The 19,507-nt window shown below is 50.3% G+C and overlaps 1 protein-coding gene across 2 annotated transcripts in view; it reads left to right on the forward strand.

The window, feature by feature from the left end:
- Nucleotides 1-19,507, forward strand: part of PLEKHA7 (pleckstrin homology domain containing A7) — a 306,972-nt gene that overhangs the window by 268,760 nt on the left and 18,705 nt on the right. For both annotated transcript variants that reach the window (XM_026651359.1, XM_026651360.1), the window contains 4 exons: nucleotides 7,959-8,067; nucleotides 8,996-9,234; nucleotides 18,305-18,493; nucleotides 18,630-18,747. In XM_026651359.1, coding sequence (XP_026507144.1) covers nucleotides 7,959-8,067; nucleotides 8,996-9,234; nucleotides 18,305-18,493; nucleotides 18,630-18,747 — 655 coding nt within the window. The remainder of the gene's footprint in view (nucleotides 1-7,958; nucleotides 8,068-8,995; nucleotides 9,235-18,304; nucleotides 18,494-18,629; nucleotides 18,748-19,507) is intronic.

Genomic DNA, 19,507 nt, shown 5'->3' on the forward strand with positions numbered 1-19,507 from the left:
ATTCATCAAAGGAAGAAACTGCCGCCATAGTAAAACTGCTAGCTCTGTTCCTCAGGCACTTTTGGTTACAAGTCTTTCCCAAGGATTGGATGGGAATGGAGATTTATTTAGACTTTAAGTTGATAGTCTGTCTGATTCTGGTTTTTGTCATATTGGCAGGACAGTGTCGGAAAGCTTAGCTTACATTACCACCACCTGTGCACTCATGGTGTGTGTGTGTGTGTGTGTGTGTGTGTGTGTGTGTGTGTAAAAATATTCTGGCTGAGATTTTGACAAATGGTTTTGGGTGCCCAATTTAAAAATGTTGAAGGGGCCTGACTTTCAGAAAGTGCTGATGTCCAAATCACGGGCCTTTATGTTGTTTCAAATTGAAGCACCCAAAATCAAAAGTGACTCTGAAAATCATCTTCTCTCTGTATAGAGGAATTTAGGGTATGTCTACACTACGAGAGTAGTTCGATTTTACTTAAATCGAATATGTGGAATCGATATTGCAAAGTCGAACGCGTGTGTCCACACTAAGGACAGTAATTCGACTTTGTGAGTCCACACTAACGGGGCAAGCGTCGACATTGGAAGCGGTGCACTGTGGGCAGCTATCCCACAGTTCCCGCAGTCCTCGCTGCCCATTGGAATTCTGGGTCGAGCTGCCAATGCCTTCTGGGTAAAAAAATGTGTCGAGGGTGCTTTTGGGTAACTGTCGTCATCCGTCCGTCACTACCGCCCTCCCTCCCTCCCTGAAAGCGCCGGCGGGAAATCAGTTCGCGCACTTTTCTGGTCAGTGACAGCGCGGACGCCACAGCACTGCGATCATGGAGCCCGCTGCGACCATAGCTGCAGTTGTGGCCGTTGTCAACGCCTCGCAGCTTCTCATCTACCTTTCCCAGAGGCAGATACAGAGAAATCAGGCGAGGAGGCTACGGCACCGCGGTGAGGGCCTGAAGTATGAGAGTAGCACAGAGCTGTCAGAAACCATGAGACCCAGCGCCGAGGACATCACGGTGGCAATGGGTCATGTGGATATTGTGGAACGGCGATTCTGGGCCCGGGAAACAAGCACGGACTGGTGGGACCGCATAGTGCTGCAGGTCTGGGATGAATCCCAGTGGCTGCGAAACTTTCGCATGCGGAAGGGGACTTTCCTCGAACTCTGTGAGTTGCTGTCCCCTGCCCTGAAGCGCAATGACTCCCGGATTCGAGCAGCCCTGACTGTCCAGAAGCGAGTGGCCATAGCCCTCTGGAAGCTTGCAACGCCGGACAGCTACCGGTCAGTCGCGAACCACTTTGGTGTGGGCAAATCTACCGTGGGGGTTGTTGTGATGCAAGTAGCCAACGCAATCGTTGAGGTACTGCTCTCAAAGGTAGTGACCCTGGGAAACGCGCAGGCCATCATAGATGGCTTCGCCGCGATGGGATTCCCAAACTGCGGTGGGGCTATAGATGGAACTCACATCCCTATCCTGGGACCGGACCACCAGGCCAGCCAGTACATTAACAGAAAGGGCTACTTTTCAATGGTGCTGCAAGCACTGGTGGACCACAGGGGACGTTTTACCAACATCAACGTCGGATGGCCGGGCAAGGTTCATGACGCTCGCGTGTTCAGGAACTCTGGTCTGTTTAGACGGCTGCAGGAAGGTATTTACTTCCCGGACCACAAAATAAGTCTTGGGGATGTGGAGATGCCTACAGTGATCCTCGGGGACCCAGCCTACCCGCTAATGCCCTGGCTCATGAAGCCCTATACTGGCGCCCTGGACACAGAAAAAGAACTGTTCAACTACCGGCTGAGCAAGTGCAGAATGGTGGTGGAGCGTGCTTTTGGCCGTCTCAAGGGGAGATGGAGAAGCTTACTGACTCGCTGTGATCTCAGCGAAACCAATATCCCCATTGTTATAGCAGCTTGCTGTGTGCTCCACAATCTCTGTGAGAGCAAGGGGGAGACCTTTATGGCGGGGTGGGAGGTTGAGGCAAATACCCTGGCTTCAGATTACGCCCAGCCAGACAGCCGGGCGATTAGAAGAGCCCAGCGGGACGCGCTGTGCATCTGGGAGGCTTTGAAAGCTAGGTTCCACAGTGAGCAGGGTAACCAGTGACTGTTAACTTTGTGGACACAGAAGCTGAACCTGCCCCCGTTTCTTTACCCAGTTTATGTTGACTATCCTCTCCACCTACATACCCCCTTCACCCCCTTCCCAAAAAATAAAATCAGTTCTATTTTCTTAATGAACACCGTTGTCTTTATTACTGTTTTCGCGGGAATGTTTTAAACCTGGGACGCAGACTGTGGTGGGGGGCGGGTGTAGTGTAGTGATGCAAATGATGCCTCTAAACTCCTGGAATGACAGGCTCCGCAGTGGTGGACTGGTTGTTTCAACGGAGCCTGCCAGCCGTCCTGGGCGGGACTGCGTGTATGTGTCGGCTATGTGACTTTCTGGCAGGGGGAGGAGGGTTACAGATCCCCTGCTGTGTGGCTCTGTGATCCAGGATAAGGACCGCTGCATAAGATCTGTAACTGCCCTCCCCCACCACAAAGCCACAGAGCAAACCCCCCCCCCCCCACAGAACATGAAAACCACCTCCCAGACTGACCAGGGTAACTAGTAACTGCACTGTGTATGTGCCCTGCTGCTGGACCTGCCCCCGCCTCTGTACCCTGCTAAAGGTGACTATACTGTCCAATTACCAACCACCTTCCCCCCCTTCACACAGACTCTCCTCCAAAAGAAAATGATGGAAACAGTAATTAACAGAAACGTATATTTTATTAGTAACAACACATGAAACAGGGGGGTTGGAACTTGGACGGGGGCTTGTGTGAGGTGGGTAGGAAAGGACTTTTCAAAGTTTGGGGAATGAGAGCCTTCTAGTGCTACAGCACTCTGCAGGGGTGGAGCGAAACTTTTCACGGCCCCTGCCGCCCCTCCTTCTTTGGACTTTGGGTGAGGGGGGTATGGGACTTGGTGGCGGGGGAGGGTGGTTACAGATGCACTGCAGCGGGGCTCTCTCCTCCTGCCTCCGGTCCTGCAGAACATCCACAAGGCGCCGGAGCGTGTCCGTTTGCTCCCTCATCAGTCCAAGCAGCGTTTGAGTCGCCTGCTGGTCTTCCTGACGCCACCTCTCCTCCCGTTCCATGTTTGCTCTGTGCATTTGGGACAAGTTCTCCCTCCACTGTGTCTGCTGGGCTGCCTGGGCTCGGGAGCAGAACATTAGTTCTGAGAACATGTCCTCCCGCGTCGTCTTCTTCCTCCGCCTAATCTGCGCTAGCCTCTGGGATTGTGATGCCACGCTGGGTTGGGAGACAGTCGCAGATGTGGCTGTGGGAATGGGAAAAAGGGAGTAAATTCCTCAGAAAGATAAATGTAGTTGTGAACAAAGAACATAGTCTTTCTCTGTGAATAAGACGATGCCCTGCACCTATCACATGCGCACTCAGGACAAGGTCGAATTTTCGGCCCTCGCCTTCAGTGCCTGTGGTCTTGCAGTGGCGATCTGAGAAGCGGGGCAGGACACCGGAATTTGTGTAGCGGGCAAACATGGTAAGCCGTAGACTTGTGGCTGCTTAAAACTTTAATAGTAGCACTGGCCTCCTTTCACATTGAAAGCAATGCCAGTCTCTGCTGCCAGCAATCAGGCAAGCATGAACTCTGCCCCTGTCCCACCCCCTCGCGGCTGTCCCAGGGAAAGATCCCTGTATGCTGCCCCTCTCCCGCCTCCACCGCGTGGCTGTAAAGCAGTCCCAATACTAACATTCCCCTACCTAATTCAAAGCAGGGCATCATGAGCGACATCACCCTGATGAGGATCTCGGACAGCGAGAAGGAACGGATGCTTAGGGAAAGCCTGCAAAAACCAGGGCCATACATTGCCATGCTCTGCAGGGCAATGATCCCTGAGTACTTGATTGTCTCCTGGCGCGGAAACGTTTCGTACCACGGAGGACCCAATAAGATCGCTCTCCCCAGGAACCTGATGAACAGGCTTGAACATTACCTCCAGGAGAGCTACGTTGAGATCTCCCATGAGGATTTCATCTCTATCCCCGGACATATAGACCGGATTTTGGTGTAGCTGCACTGGCAGGGACTAAAGAGTGGAGCGTCTTGGGCAGCAGAATCATGAAAAACCAGACATTGTTAGATTTTTTTTAAATAGTTGGGACTAAATAGTTAAGCGCCTAAGGCAAAGAAATCATGAGAAACCCATTGTTAATATTATAAATATTCCAGTTCTGTTAAAAATAAATGTTTAGATGTTTAAATCACTTCATGAAAAACCCATTGTTAATATTATAAATATTCCAGTTCTGTTAAAAATAAATGTTTAGATGTTTAAAGCACTTACTGCTTGATCCTTCCCCTGATTCTGTGTCCGGGGTAACGGCTGGGGACGGTTGGTAAGGGATCTCGGTAAGGGTGATGAAGAGCTCCTGGCTGTCGGGGAAATCAGCGGTGCAAGCGCTGTTGACTGCCTCGTCCTCCTCATCTCCTTCCTCATCTTCCCCGTCCGCTAACATGTCCGAGGAACCGGCCGCGGACAATATCCCATCCTCAGAGTCCACGGTCACGGGTGGGGTAGTGGTGGCGGCCGCACCCAGGATGGAATGCAGTGCCTCGTAGAAACGGGATGTGTGGGGCTGGGATCCAGAGCGTCCGTTTGCCTCTTTGGTTTTTTGGTAGCCTTGTCTCAGCTCCGTGATTTTCACGCGGCACTGCGTTGCATCCCGGCTGTATCCTCTCTCTGCCATGGCTTTAGAGATCTTCTCATATATCTTTGCATTCTGTCTTTTGGAGCGCAGCTCGGAAAGCACGGACTCATCGCCCCACACAGCGATCAGATCCAAGACTTCCCGATCAGTCCATGCTGGGGCCCTCTTTCTATTCTGGGATTGCACGGTCACCTCTGCTGCAGAGCTCTGCATCGTTGCCAGTGCTGCTGAGCTCGCCACGATGTCCAAACAGGAAATGCGATTCAAACTGCCCAGACAGGAAAAGGAATTCAAATTTTCCCGGGGCTTTTCCTGTGTGGCTGGTCAGAGCATCCGAGCTCGGACTGCTGTCCAGAGCGTCAACAGAGTGGTGCACTGTGGGATAGCTCCCGGAGCTATTAGCGTCGATTTCCATCCACACCTAGCCTAATTCGATATGGCCATTTCGAATTTAGCGCTACTCCTCTCGTTGGGGAGGAGTACAGAAGTCGAATTTAAGAGAGCTCTATGTCGAACTAAATAGCTTCGTGGTGTGGACGGGTGCAGGGTTAATTCGATGTAACGGCGCTAAATTCGACATAAACGCCTAGTGTAGACCAGGCCTCTGTCTCCAGAGCAGTTCATCTACCATCTTGATTACTTTTATTTTATTTTTAAAAAGTGGTCCTTATGGAACAGTATCAAATGTTAATAAAGGCATAGATTTCAAGTTGCTAGAGGGAACAGTTGATACTGAACACTAGCGTAAAATGTTCATTCATCAGAAGGTTAAGAACTCAAGGCTTCAGGCAGCCTGTTCAAGCGAAATCTTTATTTTAGAGTGGTGATTGATGACATTTTGCCTGAGGGGCGGGGCCAGGGCAAGCTGGAATGAACTCAGATGTGGGGGTTTTTTGTGAGTTTTAGCTTCTCACTTAAGTGTTTATCCTGTAGTTTTATCACTTTAAATTATGCTTCTGTGCTGGAAAATTTAAGGAAATGATTTATTTCTTCAAGCCAACTTTTCTTGCCTTGCACATAAAGTATATTTACATCTTCTTTGTAAACATTAATCTGTGACTGCTCATACTTTAAAATATATTCAACTGTTTAACTTTCTAGATCTACTCTGTTTGCATCAAGATTTAAGTAATGGGGAAAATCATAGAATCGTAGGACTGGAAGGGACCTTGAGAGGTCATCTAATCCAGTCCCCTGCACTCAAGGCAGGACAATTATCTAGAAATAATATTGAAAATTCTTCCTTATTCTGTATACTACTTCAGCACTGATAGAAGGTGCATTTTTTGAGTAGGTTCAAAGTTTTTCTGACTGGTTACCTTTTTATGTCTTCACTGTAAATCCATCATTCAATATCCTGCAGTGTGATTCTTCTCAGGAAGTTGAAGTGGAACAAGTATGATTGTCTAGTTTGTGTCTTGATAATCTTTCAATAAATGTTCCATCTGTCCTGTGAGTCTACTACTAGCAAATAACATTCTCCATTGTTTAAATGTCTGGCTCCTTGGCACTCTACTTTCTGATACATAGCCTGACTGAATAGACTTTCCAGGTCCAAGAAAGCAAAGGTGAAGCAATTTATCTCCCTTCACTAGTACTAGGAGGTTTAGGAGCCAGTAATGAAGTTGTCTTTTCTTCCAAGAAAATACTATGTTATATGGCTTAATTAGATGCTATTTTTCGCCCTCATGATAGGTGAGTGCAGGCTCTTTTGAATGGTCCTCAGGCTTAACTTTCTTAGTGACCCTTCTGGTTCAATAAGTGTACAGGAAAAATTGCAAATTTAGTTCCACTTCTTAACTTTTTTGTTCAGTAATGGAGATGTTAAAGATACTACATCCAGGGTATTGCCAGCTTTCTTACAAAGCTGTGAATTTTCATGCCAGTTTCCCCAACCAAAAACAGACAGAAGAGGAGACAGGAAATGGGAGGAAAACAAATGGTTCTATTATGGTCTAGTGGGGGGTTAGTGGTGGTTGCTGTCTACAAAAGTTAAGTTCAGAAGTTCAGCAAGGTTTCAGCATGCAACAGGCCATACTAGTGTGGCTTTGGTTAAATGAGTTTTAGGCCTTTCCCCATAGGCTATAATACATTATTAGCAGTGTTTCCCTAACTCTAGAAAGCTGAGCCCCTCTTCAGGAAGATGGAACCAACCACATTCCCTTTTAATGGTGCCATGTGTTGTTAATTTGCATGTCCTTCCCCTACGCTTTTACAAACAATGGATAACAAACCAGCATGACCTACACAGTGCAGGGGCTGGGAGATGTGCTGCTGTGGGTGGTATTGGCCATCCTTCTCTTCTGAGGTCTGGCAGGCTTGTCTGTCGGGAGAGACAGGAAGTGGATGACTGTAACAACTGTCCTGCTGTGAAGCTTCAAGCCACACATGTAAAGGAAACGGTGTGAGTGACTGCTCCCAACTCCCCTCATCCCAGCTGTCAGTTGTGACAAAATCAGTGGTCACTCAGAGTAGATTGAATAAAACTTCATAATACAAGTGAAATATTTAACAGTGGTGGCATTTAAAGTATTATAAATAGTACCCATTCAAATGAATGGGGCAATTCACACCTCAGAGCTGTTTGATTCTCTGTAAACCCAGGCCCATTTACATGGTTTGGTTTTTACTTGTTTTACATTCTGAAGGTTAAAAGCTAGAGGCTATTTTTTTATTTTAAATTAAAGCTGGGACTCTAGAGAACAATTCAGAGGTATGTCTGTGCTCCTCTTGCCTCCCCCACACCTCCCCAAACTTTGGGAAACACACTGCATTACTTATGGCTCCACCTATAGGTAGGGCATGTTGTGAACCAACAGCAGCAAGAGGTCTTAATCTTTGCTCTTACTTCAGAGAATTATTTAACCTACTTCCAGACTCCTAGGCATGCATACAAACTTTGGAAAACTGGATATATTCTGACGTCATAGTCAGGGATAGGCACCAGGGTCATAAGGAAGCCAATCTCTGTTTGAACGTATATGTAAAACTACTTAGTTGATCTCTTGTCTGGATGGTACTCTGTTCCCACCAGCATAGTCATGCAAAAGACTCTTATAATTCTGAACTGGCTGAATTAAGATGCTAACATTTGTGTTATGCCCAGTTTTTTCCTATAATCTTTCCAAGCCATGTAGCCTGTGTTCAAGTGTCACTAAAATGTTTGGTTCAAACTAGCTATAATAAATGAAACTGACAAAATCTTGGGATTGAACTGATTTTTAAAATCTTTCCTCTTACTAAACATTAGGAGAAAACACAAATGCAAAAAGATTTATGGAGAATTGAAGATGTCACAGCCGGCCTAAGTGCAAATAAAGCAAACTACAAAGTCATAGTAGATTCTATAAAAAATCCAGGTAAGAGAAACTGAGTAAAGATGTTAAACTGTATCTAAATTCATCTGAATCTCTTGGGTCTGTGGAATTGGGCGACAAGTCTTGAGGTCATCATTTATTATAGAATTTCCAGTACTTCCTGCTGCTGGTTGTGTTGGGAGTCCCCTTATCCCAGTAACATCATCCTTTCTCACAGGTATTTTTGTACTTACTGATGGAACCAAGAAATGCCAAGGCATAAGAAAACAAACAAGGGGATAAATTAGCCAAACCTGAAAAATTGTTTTAATCCTCATAACTCTCACTCTCACAGTTGCTATCCTGCGCACCACCTGACAGCTCCTCCCACCTGCAGTCTGTCTGCCTTTTCCACTTGGTCCTGCCCCCTCCCCTGCCTGCACTTCACACTGTTTTCCATTGTGGGGAATGGTTGGTGGACAGAACAAACAGCCTTCTATTGTAGGAAAAGGTGAAGTGAGAAGGTGTATATGGGCTGCATGCTAGTCCGCTTTGTTGGACTTCACAGAAAAGAGCCAGTAGGTTGGGGAAATGAAAGTCAGTTGGATGCCTTATGTAGATTCAGTTTGTAGCATATGCATAAGAGTATATTTATTAACTTTATTTACCATTTACCTATAAACAGAGTGTGAATTTGTTTTGAGATCATAGAGCTGTGTATTAATTTATTTTTAAAATACAACTATAGACACCTATCTATGTCCAGGTGTCTGGACGTTTTATGGCATAGCCATAACATCATAGGATTTTACATCTTAAAAATATAGTCTATAGTCAGAATAATGAGGGAAGTTTAAGCTTTTTCAAAAGCCAGCGCATAGATACATACTGCTTATTATTTTGTGTGATGTTCTTGTGGGAAAAGTGTGTGCTCATGATGTAGATATAACATCCATACAACTTTTAACTTATTTACCTGTTTCTGCCATAGAAAGAAAAACAGTGCCTTCATTTTCTCAGCCTATAGTGCCTTCATTATCAACTTCTCTCACAACTATGGAGAGCAAACTTTCTACTCAGCGAACTCCTCCATCCAGTCCTGTTAAGTCCTCTTTGGAGGTTAGGCTGTTTCCACAGCCTTATACTCAGCCTAGAACACAGTCTCAATCACAACAGCTCAAAAAAGTTGAGCATCCTCTTCAGTCACCAGTGAAGCTAAAGTCAAAAATTGTAAGTATTACTACCATGAATTGGGTGTAAATCTATCTACTGCTCTCACCACCATTGTATCTGAGGAGCTAATGCTATATGTGAAAACATTTTATAAATAATCCCTTCCTTATCAATGTGAAGCCCAGGCCACGTTACAGAATTTAGCCTGGTAAGGAGAAACTTGGGCTCAGGTTCTAAAATTGTCCTGAATCTGTTCACAGTTTAGGGTTTGACACTGAGCATATTGCACCTGGCTTTGTGTTTTCATTAAACAAGGTTCACGTGTAGTTCTAATTGTGAAAATAGAAGGCATTCACCAGCAAATATTGCACAAAATAGAGGAATTTCCGAGATGTGCGGCGTTCGATGTCTTCAAGTTAGCAGGATCTGATGAAATTCACACTAGGGCACTTAAGTAATGAGCTGAAGCAATCTCGGAACCATTAGGAATTATTTTGAGAACTCATGGAGGAAAGGTGAGGTCCCAGAGGACTGGGGAAGGGCTAACATAATATCTATTTTTAAAAAGGGGATCAAAGAGGACCAGGCAGCCTAACTTGGATATCCAGCAAGATACTAGAACACATTATTAAACAATCAATTTGTAAGCACCCAGAAGATAATTGGGTTATAAATAATAGCCAACATGGATTTGTCAAGAATAAATCATCCTAAAGCAACCTAATTTCCTCCTTTGGCAGGTTACTGGCCTAGTGGATTGCGGGAAGCTATAGATGTAATATATCTAGATTTTAGTAAGGCTTTTATACCATCCCGGATGACATTCTCATAAGCAAACTAGGGAAATGTGGTGTAGATGAAATTACTTTAAAGTGGGTGCACAACTGGTTGAAAGGCCATACTGAGAGAGTAGTTCTTCTTCGAGTGCTTGCTCATATCCATTCCAGTTAGGTGTGCGCGCGCTGCGTGCACGATCGTCGGAAGATTTTTGCCCTAGCAACCCCGGTGGGTCGGCTGTGGAGCCCCCTGGAGTGGCGCCGTTATGGCGCTGGATATATACCCCAGCCGACCCAGTGCCCCCTCAGTTCCTTCTTACCGCCCCTGACGGTCGTTGGAACTGTGGAGCGCGGCATAGCTGATCTCCACTCTCCCTAGCTTTCTCATTCTCATTAGTGTAGATAGTTGTATATAGTTGTTATAGTTCTTTAGATAGTTAGTTGTTTAGTTCTTGTTTAGTTGTAAATCGTTAGCGGGGGTTTAGGGGGTTGTCTCCCCCCTTTTCCCCCCGGCGCACAGCCGGGCTCATGCCCAAGGCTCCTAGCTTTAAGCCGTGCGCGTCCTGCGGGAAGCACATGCCAACAAGCGACCCGCATAGCTCCTGCTTGAAGTGCCTTGGGGAGGCCCATCCCGCAGATAAGTGCCCTATCTGCAAGGCCTTCAAGCCGAGGACGAGGAAGGAGCGAGATTTCAGGCTCCGACAGCTCCTGATGGAGGCGGCTCTGAGTCCGGGCCCTCCTTCGGTGCGCAGCGTCCCGGCACCGAGCACTTCGGTGCACAGCGCCCCGGCACCGAGCGCTTCCGTGCGCAGCGCCCCGGCGGCTCCGACTGGTGCGACGGATAAACCACGGCACCGACCGACGTCGGCACCGCGCCCGCCTCAGGGGCCTCGGCGCCGATCGCTGTCTCCGGGCCACAAGAAGGTCCGCAAGACCCAGGACACGGCTGCGCCGAAGACGCCGGCTCCCTCGGTGCCGGGGGTAGAGCCGCGTCCGCCGTTGGACTGCCCACAACAGGCGGCCCCACCGTTGACTCCGGCACCGAGGCCGTCGAGTCCGGTGCGGACTGTTTCCCCACCTAGGCTGGTGGTGGAACCTTGTCTCCCGTCCACCCCGGAGACTTTTGCAACGGCACGGGACCTGATTGCCTTCACCGAACCGGGGCCGTCACACCTCCCGGCACCGGTTGCTCCGCGCCAGCTGCAGTCCAGGGGCAAGCCTGCCCTGCTGCGCCCGCCGTCTCCAGCTCCAGACTTGCGGCACCGTTCGAGGTCCAGGAGCACGTCCCGGCGCCGCTCGGAGTCCCGGCGCCGAATGTCACCTCGGCACCGGTCGTACTCACGGCACCGATCACCTTCACGACGCCGTTCCAGATCCCGGCACCGTCGCGACGACCGGCACCGTTCGGGCTCGAGGCGGAGCTCCCGGCACCGGTATGAGCGCCGCTCGGGCTCGAGAGGCCGCTCCCGGTACCGGGCCTCCTCAAGATCTTCGTCCTGCTCCAGATCGGACTCTCGGCACCGAAGAGACTACCGGCACCGATCCCGATCTAGATCTCGGCACCGTTCCCCGGCACCGGGCAGGGACAGATCGCCCTACGACCGGCACCGATCGGCACCGTACCATCCGGTGCCGGTGTCAGTGCGCTCGGCACCGCCGTGGCCATCGAGGTCGGCGTCCCGTTCCTCGGATGCGGAGGCCACCCACCTGCAGGAGACGGCGGAGGACCCTACGCAAGCTCCTGCGCATTGGTCCTTCTGGACGCCGTGGGCCTACCATCAGGCGCAAGGCGCCCCTCCTTCTGCGTCCCGCTCGGCACGCTCCGAGCCCAGGGTCCCGGAGGCCACCATCTCCCGCCCTCCACCAGGTGGTATGGAGGCTCCGGTGCCCACTCCTGTGGAGGCCCTGGTCCCAGGGGCTGCTGATGTTCACCTACAGGAGCACCTGGAGCAGGAACCACCCTTGGACCCCTTGCCACCGGGGGGATCCTCCTCCTCCTCCCCCGATGAGGCTGTAGCGGGCACATCCGCCATGGGTCCGCCTCCTATTGACCTGCGAGCGCACCAGGACCTCTTGCGAAGGGTGGCACGCGATATGGACCTCCAAATGGAGGAGATTGTGGAGGTTCACGACCCCATTGTAAACATCCTATCAGCGGACGCTCCCTCTCGGGTGGCGTTACCGCTGATCCCGACTATTCAAGCCAATGCCACCACCATCTGGCAAACCCCGGCCTCGATTCCACCCACGGCCAGAGGTGTGGAGCGGAAGTACTTTGTTCCCTCCAAAGACCATGAATACCTCTATACCCATCCCCAGCCGTGCTCACTGGTGGTATCATCGGTGAATGCACGGGAGCGCCATGGCCAGCAGGCCGCTGCGCCCAAGTCGAAGGACGCTAAGCGCTTCGACTTGTTCGGACGCAAGGTCTACTCTGCGGGGGGGCTCCAACTCCGAGCGGCCAACCAACAGGCGCTCCTGAGCCGCTACTCCTTCAACTCCTGGTCCTCGATGGGGAAATTCAAGGAGCTGGTTCCCCAGGAATCGAGGGAGGAGTTTGGGGCTTTGGTAGAGGAGGGTATGCGGGTGGCGCGCACCTCCTTACAAGCCTCGCTTGACATTGCGGACTCGGCAGCTAGGACCCTGGCTTCGGGGATAGCCATGCGGCGACTCTCCTGGCTCCAGGTGTCTGGCTTGCCACCAGAGCTGCAGCAGACGCTACAAGATCTGCCGTTTGAGGGCCAGGGACTCTTCTCAGAGAAGACTGACGCGAGGCTCCAAAACCTCAAGGACTCGCGGACAATGATGCGCTCCCTGGGGATGCATGTCCCGGGGCCTCAGCGCAGACCCTTCCGGCCGCCGCCGCAGAGATTTTACCCTCCCCCGCCTCGTCCTAGACAGGACTTTGCCAGGCGGCGGGGTCGAGGAGGCAGGCGGAGGTCGAACGGCCCTCAACCTGGTCAAAACCAGGGACAGCCTAGGCCACCTTCAGGGCCTAGGCAAAACTTTTGAAGGTGCGGTCGAGGACGGCACCTCGGCCTGTATCCAGGATCCGACTCCCCCCTTCCGGGATCGCCTCTCCCGCTTCCACCGTGCTTGGTCCCGTATAACCTCGGACCGCTGGGTCCTTCGCACGGTGGAGAGGGGATACGCCCTCCAATTTTCCTCGCCCCCCCCTCCCACTCCCCCTCCCCGTCCCTCTTCAGGGACCCCTCTCACGAGCAACTCCTTACACAGGAGGTTTTTGGGCTCCTTGCTATGGGGGCCATAGAGGAGGTTCCATCGGAGCTAAGGGGCAGGGGGTTTTACTCCCGCTACTTCCTGATCCCCAAGTCAAAAGGGGGTCTACGGCCCATCTTAGACTTGCGCGGACTCAACAAATTCATAGTAAAGTTGAAGTTCCGCATGGTATCATTGGGGACCATCATCCCTTCACTGGATCCTGGAGACTGGTTCGCCGCCCTCGACATGAAGGACGCTTATTTTCACATAGCGATCTATCCGCCTCACAGGTGCTTCCTGCGATTTGTAGTAAGCACAATGCACTACCAATTTGCAGTCCTTCCCTTCGGCTTGTCTTCGGCTCCCAGAGTGTTCACAAAGTGTCTGGCAGTCGTCGCGGCCTTCCTTCGTCGACAAGGGATACAGCTGTTCCCGTACTTGGACGACTGGCTGGTACGCGGCCGCACCAGGGACCAAGTGCAGGCTCATGTCCGCATGGTGACACACACTTTCCACGAGTTGGGCATTCTACTCAACAGAGAAAAGTCCACCCTGGTACCAACTCAGAGGATAGAGTTTATCGGAGCAGTCCTGGACTCCAGACGCGCCCAAGCCATCCTCCCCGACAGCCGCTTTCATACCATCCTAAGCGTCATTCAAGGACTCAGGACTTTTCCAATCACCACCTTAAGAACTTGCCTTGCCCTATTGGGCCACATGGCCTCGTGCACCTACGTAACCAGGCACGCCAGGCTACGACTTCGCCCACTGCAGGCTTGGCTGTCATCGGTCTACCGTCCTCATCGAGACGACCTGAATATGGTGGTCACGGTTCCGGCCTCGATCCTGGCCTCCCTCACCTGGTGGACGGATCGTACGGTGGTCTGTGCAGGAGTACCCTTTCACGCCCCACAACCCTCCCTCCACCTAGTCACGGATGCTTCATCTCTAGGATGGGGCGCTCACCTCGGAGAGCACCATACCCAGGGCCTCTGGTCCGTGGCCCAACTAGCCCTCCACATCAATGTCAGAGAGCTGATGGCGGTGCGCCTAGCTTGCCAGGCGTTCCTCAACTTCCTACAGGGCCGTTGCGTGTTGGTTCTCACCGACAACACCACGGCAATGTTCTACATCAACAAGCAAGGCGGAGCCCACTCATCGCTCCTATGTCAAGAGGCCATTCGCCTGTGGGACTTCTGCATCGCCCACTCGATACATCTTACGGCATCGTTCCTTCCTGGAGTCCAGAATACGCTGGCAGACCGTCTCAGCAGGTCCTTCCAGACACACGAGTGGTCAATTCGCCCGGACGTCATCTATTCCGTCTTCCAGAGGTGGGGATTTCCCCAGGTCGACCTCTTCGCATCTCGGGCCAACAGGAAGTGCCAGGTATTCTGCTCCCTGCACGGACGAGCCCCGGGCTCTCGGTCAGACGCCTTCCTTCTAACATGGAAGGACCACCTGTTCTACGCCTTCCCTCCATTTCCGCTGGTCCACAGGGTACTGCTCAAGATCCGCAGGGATCATGCACGGGTGATTTTAGTCGCCCCCGCTTGGCCGAGGCAACACTGGTACACCACACTGCTGGAACTTTCAGTACGAACGCCGATCACGCTCCCCTTGAGTCGGGACCTCATCTCCCAGGACCACGGCCGGTTGTGTCACCCCGACCTACAGTCTCTCCACCTCACGGCGTGGATGCTCCATGGTTGAGTCGGACAGAGCGGCAGTGCTCGCAGGCCGTCCAGCAGGTTCTGCTGGGAAGTCGAAAGCCCTCTACGCGGACCACTTATCTAGCCAAGTGGAAGCGGTTCTCCTGTTGGTGTGAGCAACGAGCTACTTCTCCCTTGCAGGCACCTATCCCCTGCATACTGGAATACCTCCTGTCCCTAAGACAGCAAGGCTTGGCGACATCCTCAATCAAGGTTCACCTCGCCGCTATTTCCGCTTTCCACCCAGGAGAACTCACGTCCTCGGTCTTCTCTAACCCGATGGTCGTTAGATTCCTCAAGGGCTTAGATCGGCTGTACCCACAGCAATGACAGCCGGTTCCGACGTGGGACCTCAACCTCGTGCTCTCCAGGCTCACAGGGCCTCCGTTTGAACCATTGGCGACCTGCTCACTCCTGTACTTATCCTGGAAGACAGCCTTCCTCGTAGCCATCACCTCAGCACAACGCGTCTCGGAACTCAGGGCGCTGACATCCGAGCCCCCTTACACGGTGTTCCACAAGGACAAGGTGCAGCTTCGCCCCCACCCTGCCTTTCTTCCAAAAGTGGTCTCACCTTTTCACGTAAATCAGGACATATTCCTCCCAGTCTTCCATCCGAAGCCACACGCTACTCGTCAAGATCAGCGTTTGCATTCCTTAGACGTTCGCAGGGCCCTGGCTTTCTATATCGACCGTACAAAGCCATTTAGGAAGACGACGCAACTCTTCGTTGCAGTGGCCGACCGGATGAAAGGATCACCGGTCTCTTCACAGTGCCTGTCCTCTTGGATTACGTCCTGCATTCGTGCTTGCTACGACCTGGCCGGTGTACCGACGCCACACCTCACTGCTCATTCCACGAGGGCCCAGGCCTCCTCGACTGCCTTCCTGGCTCAAGTACCGATCCAGGACATTTGTAGAGCTGCAGTGTGGTCATCGGTCCACACATTTGCTACTCACTATGCGCTGGTGCAACAATCCAGAGACGATGCTGCTTTCGGGTCAGCGGTTCTGCACACAGCAATGTGTCACTCCGACCCCGCCTCCTAAGTGGGGGCTTGGGAGTCACCTAACTGGAATGGATATGAGCAAGCACTCGAAGAAGAAAAGACGGTTACTCACCGTTGTAACTGTTGTTCTTCGAGATGTGTTGCTCATATCCATTCCAAACCCGCCCTCCTTCCCCACTGTCGGAGTAGCCGGCAAGAAGGAACTGAGGGGGCGCTGGGTCGGCTGGGGTATATATCCAGCGCCATAACGGCGCCACTCCAGGGGGCTCCACAGCCGACCCACCGGGGTTGCTAGGGCAAAAATCTTCCGACAATCGTGCACGCGGCGCGCGCACACCTAACTGGAATGGATATGAGCAACACATCTCGAAGAACAACAGTTACAACGGTGAGTAACCGTCTTTTATCAATGGTTCACTGTCAAACTGGTGGGATGTATCTAGTGGGACGTGTACCTCACTGGATTCCTGGGTCCAGTACTATTCTATGTTTTCATTAATGATTTGAATGATGAAGTGGAGAGTATGCTTATAAAATTTGCAGATAAGACCAAGCTGCAGGGAGGGGTTGCTCGTGCTCTGGAGGACAGGATTAGAATTCAAAAGGACCTTTACAAATTGGAGAATTGGTCTGAAATCTACATTCTAATCTAAATTCAGTAAAGACAAGTGCAAAATACTTCACTTAAGAAAGAAAAATTAAATCACAATTACAAAATGGGGGATAACTGGCTAGGCACTAGTACTGCTGAAAAGGATCGGGGGTTATAATGGATCATAAATTGAATGAGAGTCAACAATGTGATGCAGTTGCAAAAAAGGCTAATCATTTTGGGGTGTATTAACAGGAGTATCATATGTAAGATGGGGAGGTAATTTTCCTACTCTACTTGGCCCTGGTGAGGCCTCAGCTGAAGTACTGTGTTCTGGGCACCACAATTGAAGCAAGTTGTGAACCAATTGAGGAGAGTCCAGAGGAGAGCCACAAAAATAATAAAAGGTTTAGAAACCTGACCTATGAGGAAAGGTTTAAAAACACTGGCCCTTTTAGTCTTGAGAAAAAAGAAGATTGAGGGGGGACTTGATAATAGTCTTCAAATATGTTAAGGGTTGTTATAAAGAGAATGGTGTTCAGTTGTTCCCCATGTCCACTGAAGGAAGGACAAGCAGTAATGCGCTTAATTTACAGCAAGGGAGATTTAGGTTAGATATTAGGAAAAACTTTCTAACTCTAAGGATAGTTAAGCACTGAAGTCGGTGTCAAGGGAGGTTGTGGAATTCCCATAGTTGAAGGTTTTTAAGAACAGGCTAGACCAGTGGTTTTCAAAGTTCAGGTCGCAACCCAGTACTGGGTTGCGGAATGCGAGGCACTGGGTCGCCTTGCTCAGCACCCAGGGACCCTGGCGGCCGGCCAGTAAAAACTAGTAGTCCCTACCCAGAAGTGGCCAGCAGCAGATCCGGCTCGTAGGCAGGAGGGCCATGGGGCTCCTCATGCTGCCCCCACCCCGAGCACTGGCTCCACCGGCCAATGGGAGCTGGAGGGGGGGCAGTGCCTGTGGGCAAGAGCCGCGCCAAGCCGCTTGTGCGCCTCCACCTAGGATCCGGACCTGCTGGACGCTTCCAGGGTGCAGCACGGTCCGTGGTGCCAGGACAGGCAGGAAGCCTGCCTCTCCTCCCCGGCTGTGCCGCTGACCAGGAGCCACCAGAGGTAAACCCACGCCCCAACCCTGCTCCCCAATCCCCAGCCCTGAGGCCCCCCAAACCCAGAGCCCCTTCCTGCACCCCAACACCCTCATCCCTGGCCCCACCCCAGAGCCTGCACCCCCAGCCCAGAGCCCTGACCCGCTCCCGCACCCCAGCCCCAGCCCAGAGCCCTCTCCCATACCCTGAACCCCTCATTCCCAGCCCCACCCCACCACCCTCACCCCCGCACTCCAACCCTCTACCTCAGGCCTGAGCCCCCTCCCACACCCCAAACCCCTCATCCCCAGCTCCACTGGGTCACGGGCATCAACAGTTTTCTTCAACTGAGTCCCCAGAAAAAAAGTTTGAAAACCACTGGGCTAGACAAACACCTGTAAGAGATAGTCTAAGTTTATTTGGTCCTGCCTCATTGCAGGGTGTTGGACTAGATGACCTCTTAAGGTTCCTTCCAGCCCTGTATTTCTATGACTCTATAAAGGAAGTGAGCGATAGTGCTTGAAGAAGAAGTTGAGTAGATATCATGTAAAATCATATGCATTAGTTGGTGGGATGAGGGGACATGCTTCACCATTTTATTATATATTAAGACAGCCTTCTTCAGTAGTTAAAATAACCCTTTAAAGCTCCAAGAATATAGAAAAAAGTGTGTTTTAAACTTCATAGCATATTATTTGCTGAGTCTCAGTTTATTTACCTTTTAACAGGAAAATGAAGCACCACCCAGACCTCCTCTTCCTCAGGTCTACAATCCTGATGATCACCCACCAGCTGTTCCACCTCTTCCAAGGGAAGCCAATGTCATCAGGCACACATCAGTGCGAGGCCTGAAACGTCAGTCTGATGAAAGAAAGAGAGATCGAGAACTGGGGCAATATGTGAATGGAGATTATAGGGTGAGCTGTATGCTTATGGAATCCTTATGGAATGACAGATACATGGAAACCTGGAAACACAAAGACTCTAAGAAAACTATTTTAATTTGTCTGAATCTGTGGTCTAACTTGATCAAATGAATATTTTTCTATGTAGGGAGAACTTCGTTCATACATGAGTGAACCTGAATTAGCTACAATAGGTGGTGACCTCAGCCAAACTTCACTTGGTTTCATAGGTTCTGACAGTGGATACCAGACATTACCTACCAGAGGTAAGCCAGAGAATTGATAAAAGGCCATTTAAAAAAAATACTTGGTGTCTGACATATTATGTATGGTGTGTGTGTATTTGTTACAGATTAGGGGTGCTGTTTGAGTCATTATCTTAAAGTTATCAAAATATTGCTTGATATCCTTGTTTAGCTAATTTTGCCAGAGAAATAATCAGCCTCTACAAAACATTTTCACATTTTTTATTAGAAAGTGGGAGTGTACCATAACAGGAAAAATTAGTTTGTCAGAACGGCTCTTAAATTATTGCCTGACCCAAAATATTTCTTATGTTCATAATGGCTTAAATTGTAGAGGGTTTTTTTAAATGAATCTATTCCACCAGTTTGGCAGCCCTAGAGAATGAAAACATCACAGATACAGCATAAGCAGAGTTAGTACAATTTTCCCTATGCCACCTCCAAAGTGTACCTCAGTCCTAGAACCACCTTAGAGGAAAGAGTGGGGGCAATTCAGTTTTTATCCCCATTCAGTTCTTGACCCTCTGCTCTGATTGTAAGTACCATTTGGGTCAGGTTTGCTGGTAGTTTAGTTACATTAACACTTGTTACAGGACTGAGGCTACAAACTTCGCATTTTACATGAGCTTCCAAACTGTCTTCAGATGGTACTGAATTATGGTCGCTATGAACCACAGAATGAATTTGACTGGTGACCTAGATGTGAAAGTCCTGTATCCCATTACTGCCCTACCTGGCTGAAAATTTTGAGAAGTGAACTGTAACAAAAATATATAATAGA

The sequence above is a fragment of the Terrapene carolina genome, unplaced genomic scaffold (assembly GCF_002925995.2).
Source record: "Terrapene carolina triunguis isolate 2854851 unplaced genomic scaffold, T_m_triunguis-2.0 Scaffold96, whole genome shotgun sequence".
Classification (NCBI taxonomy): Eukaryota; Metazoa; Chordata; order Testudines; family Emydidae; genus Terrapene; species Terrapene triunguis.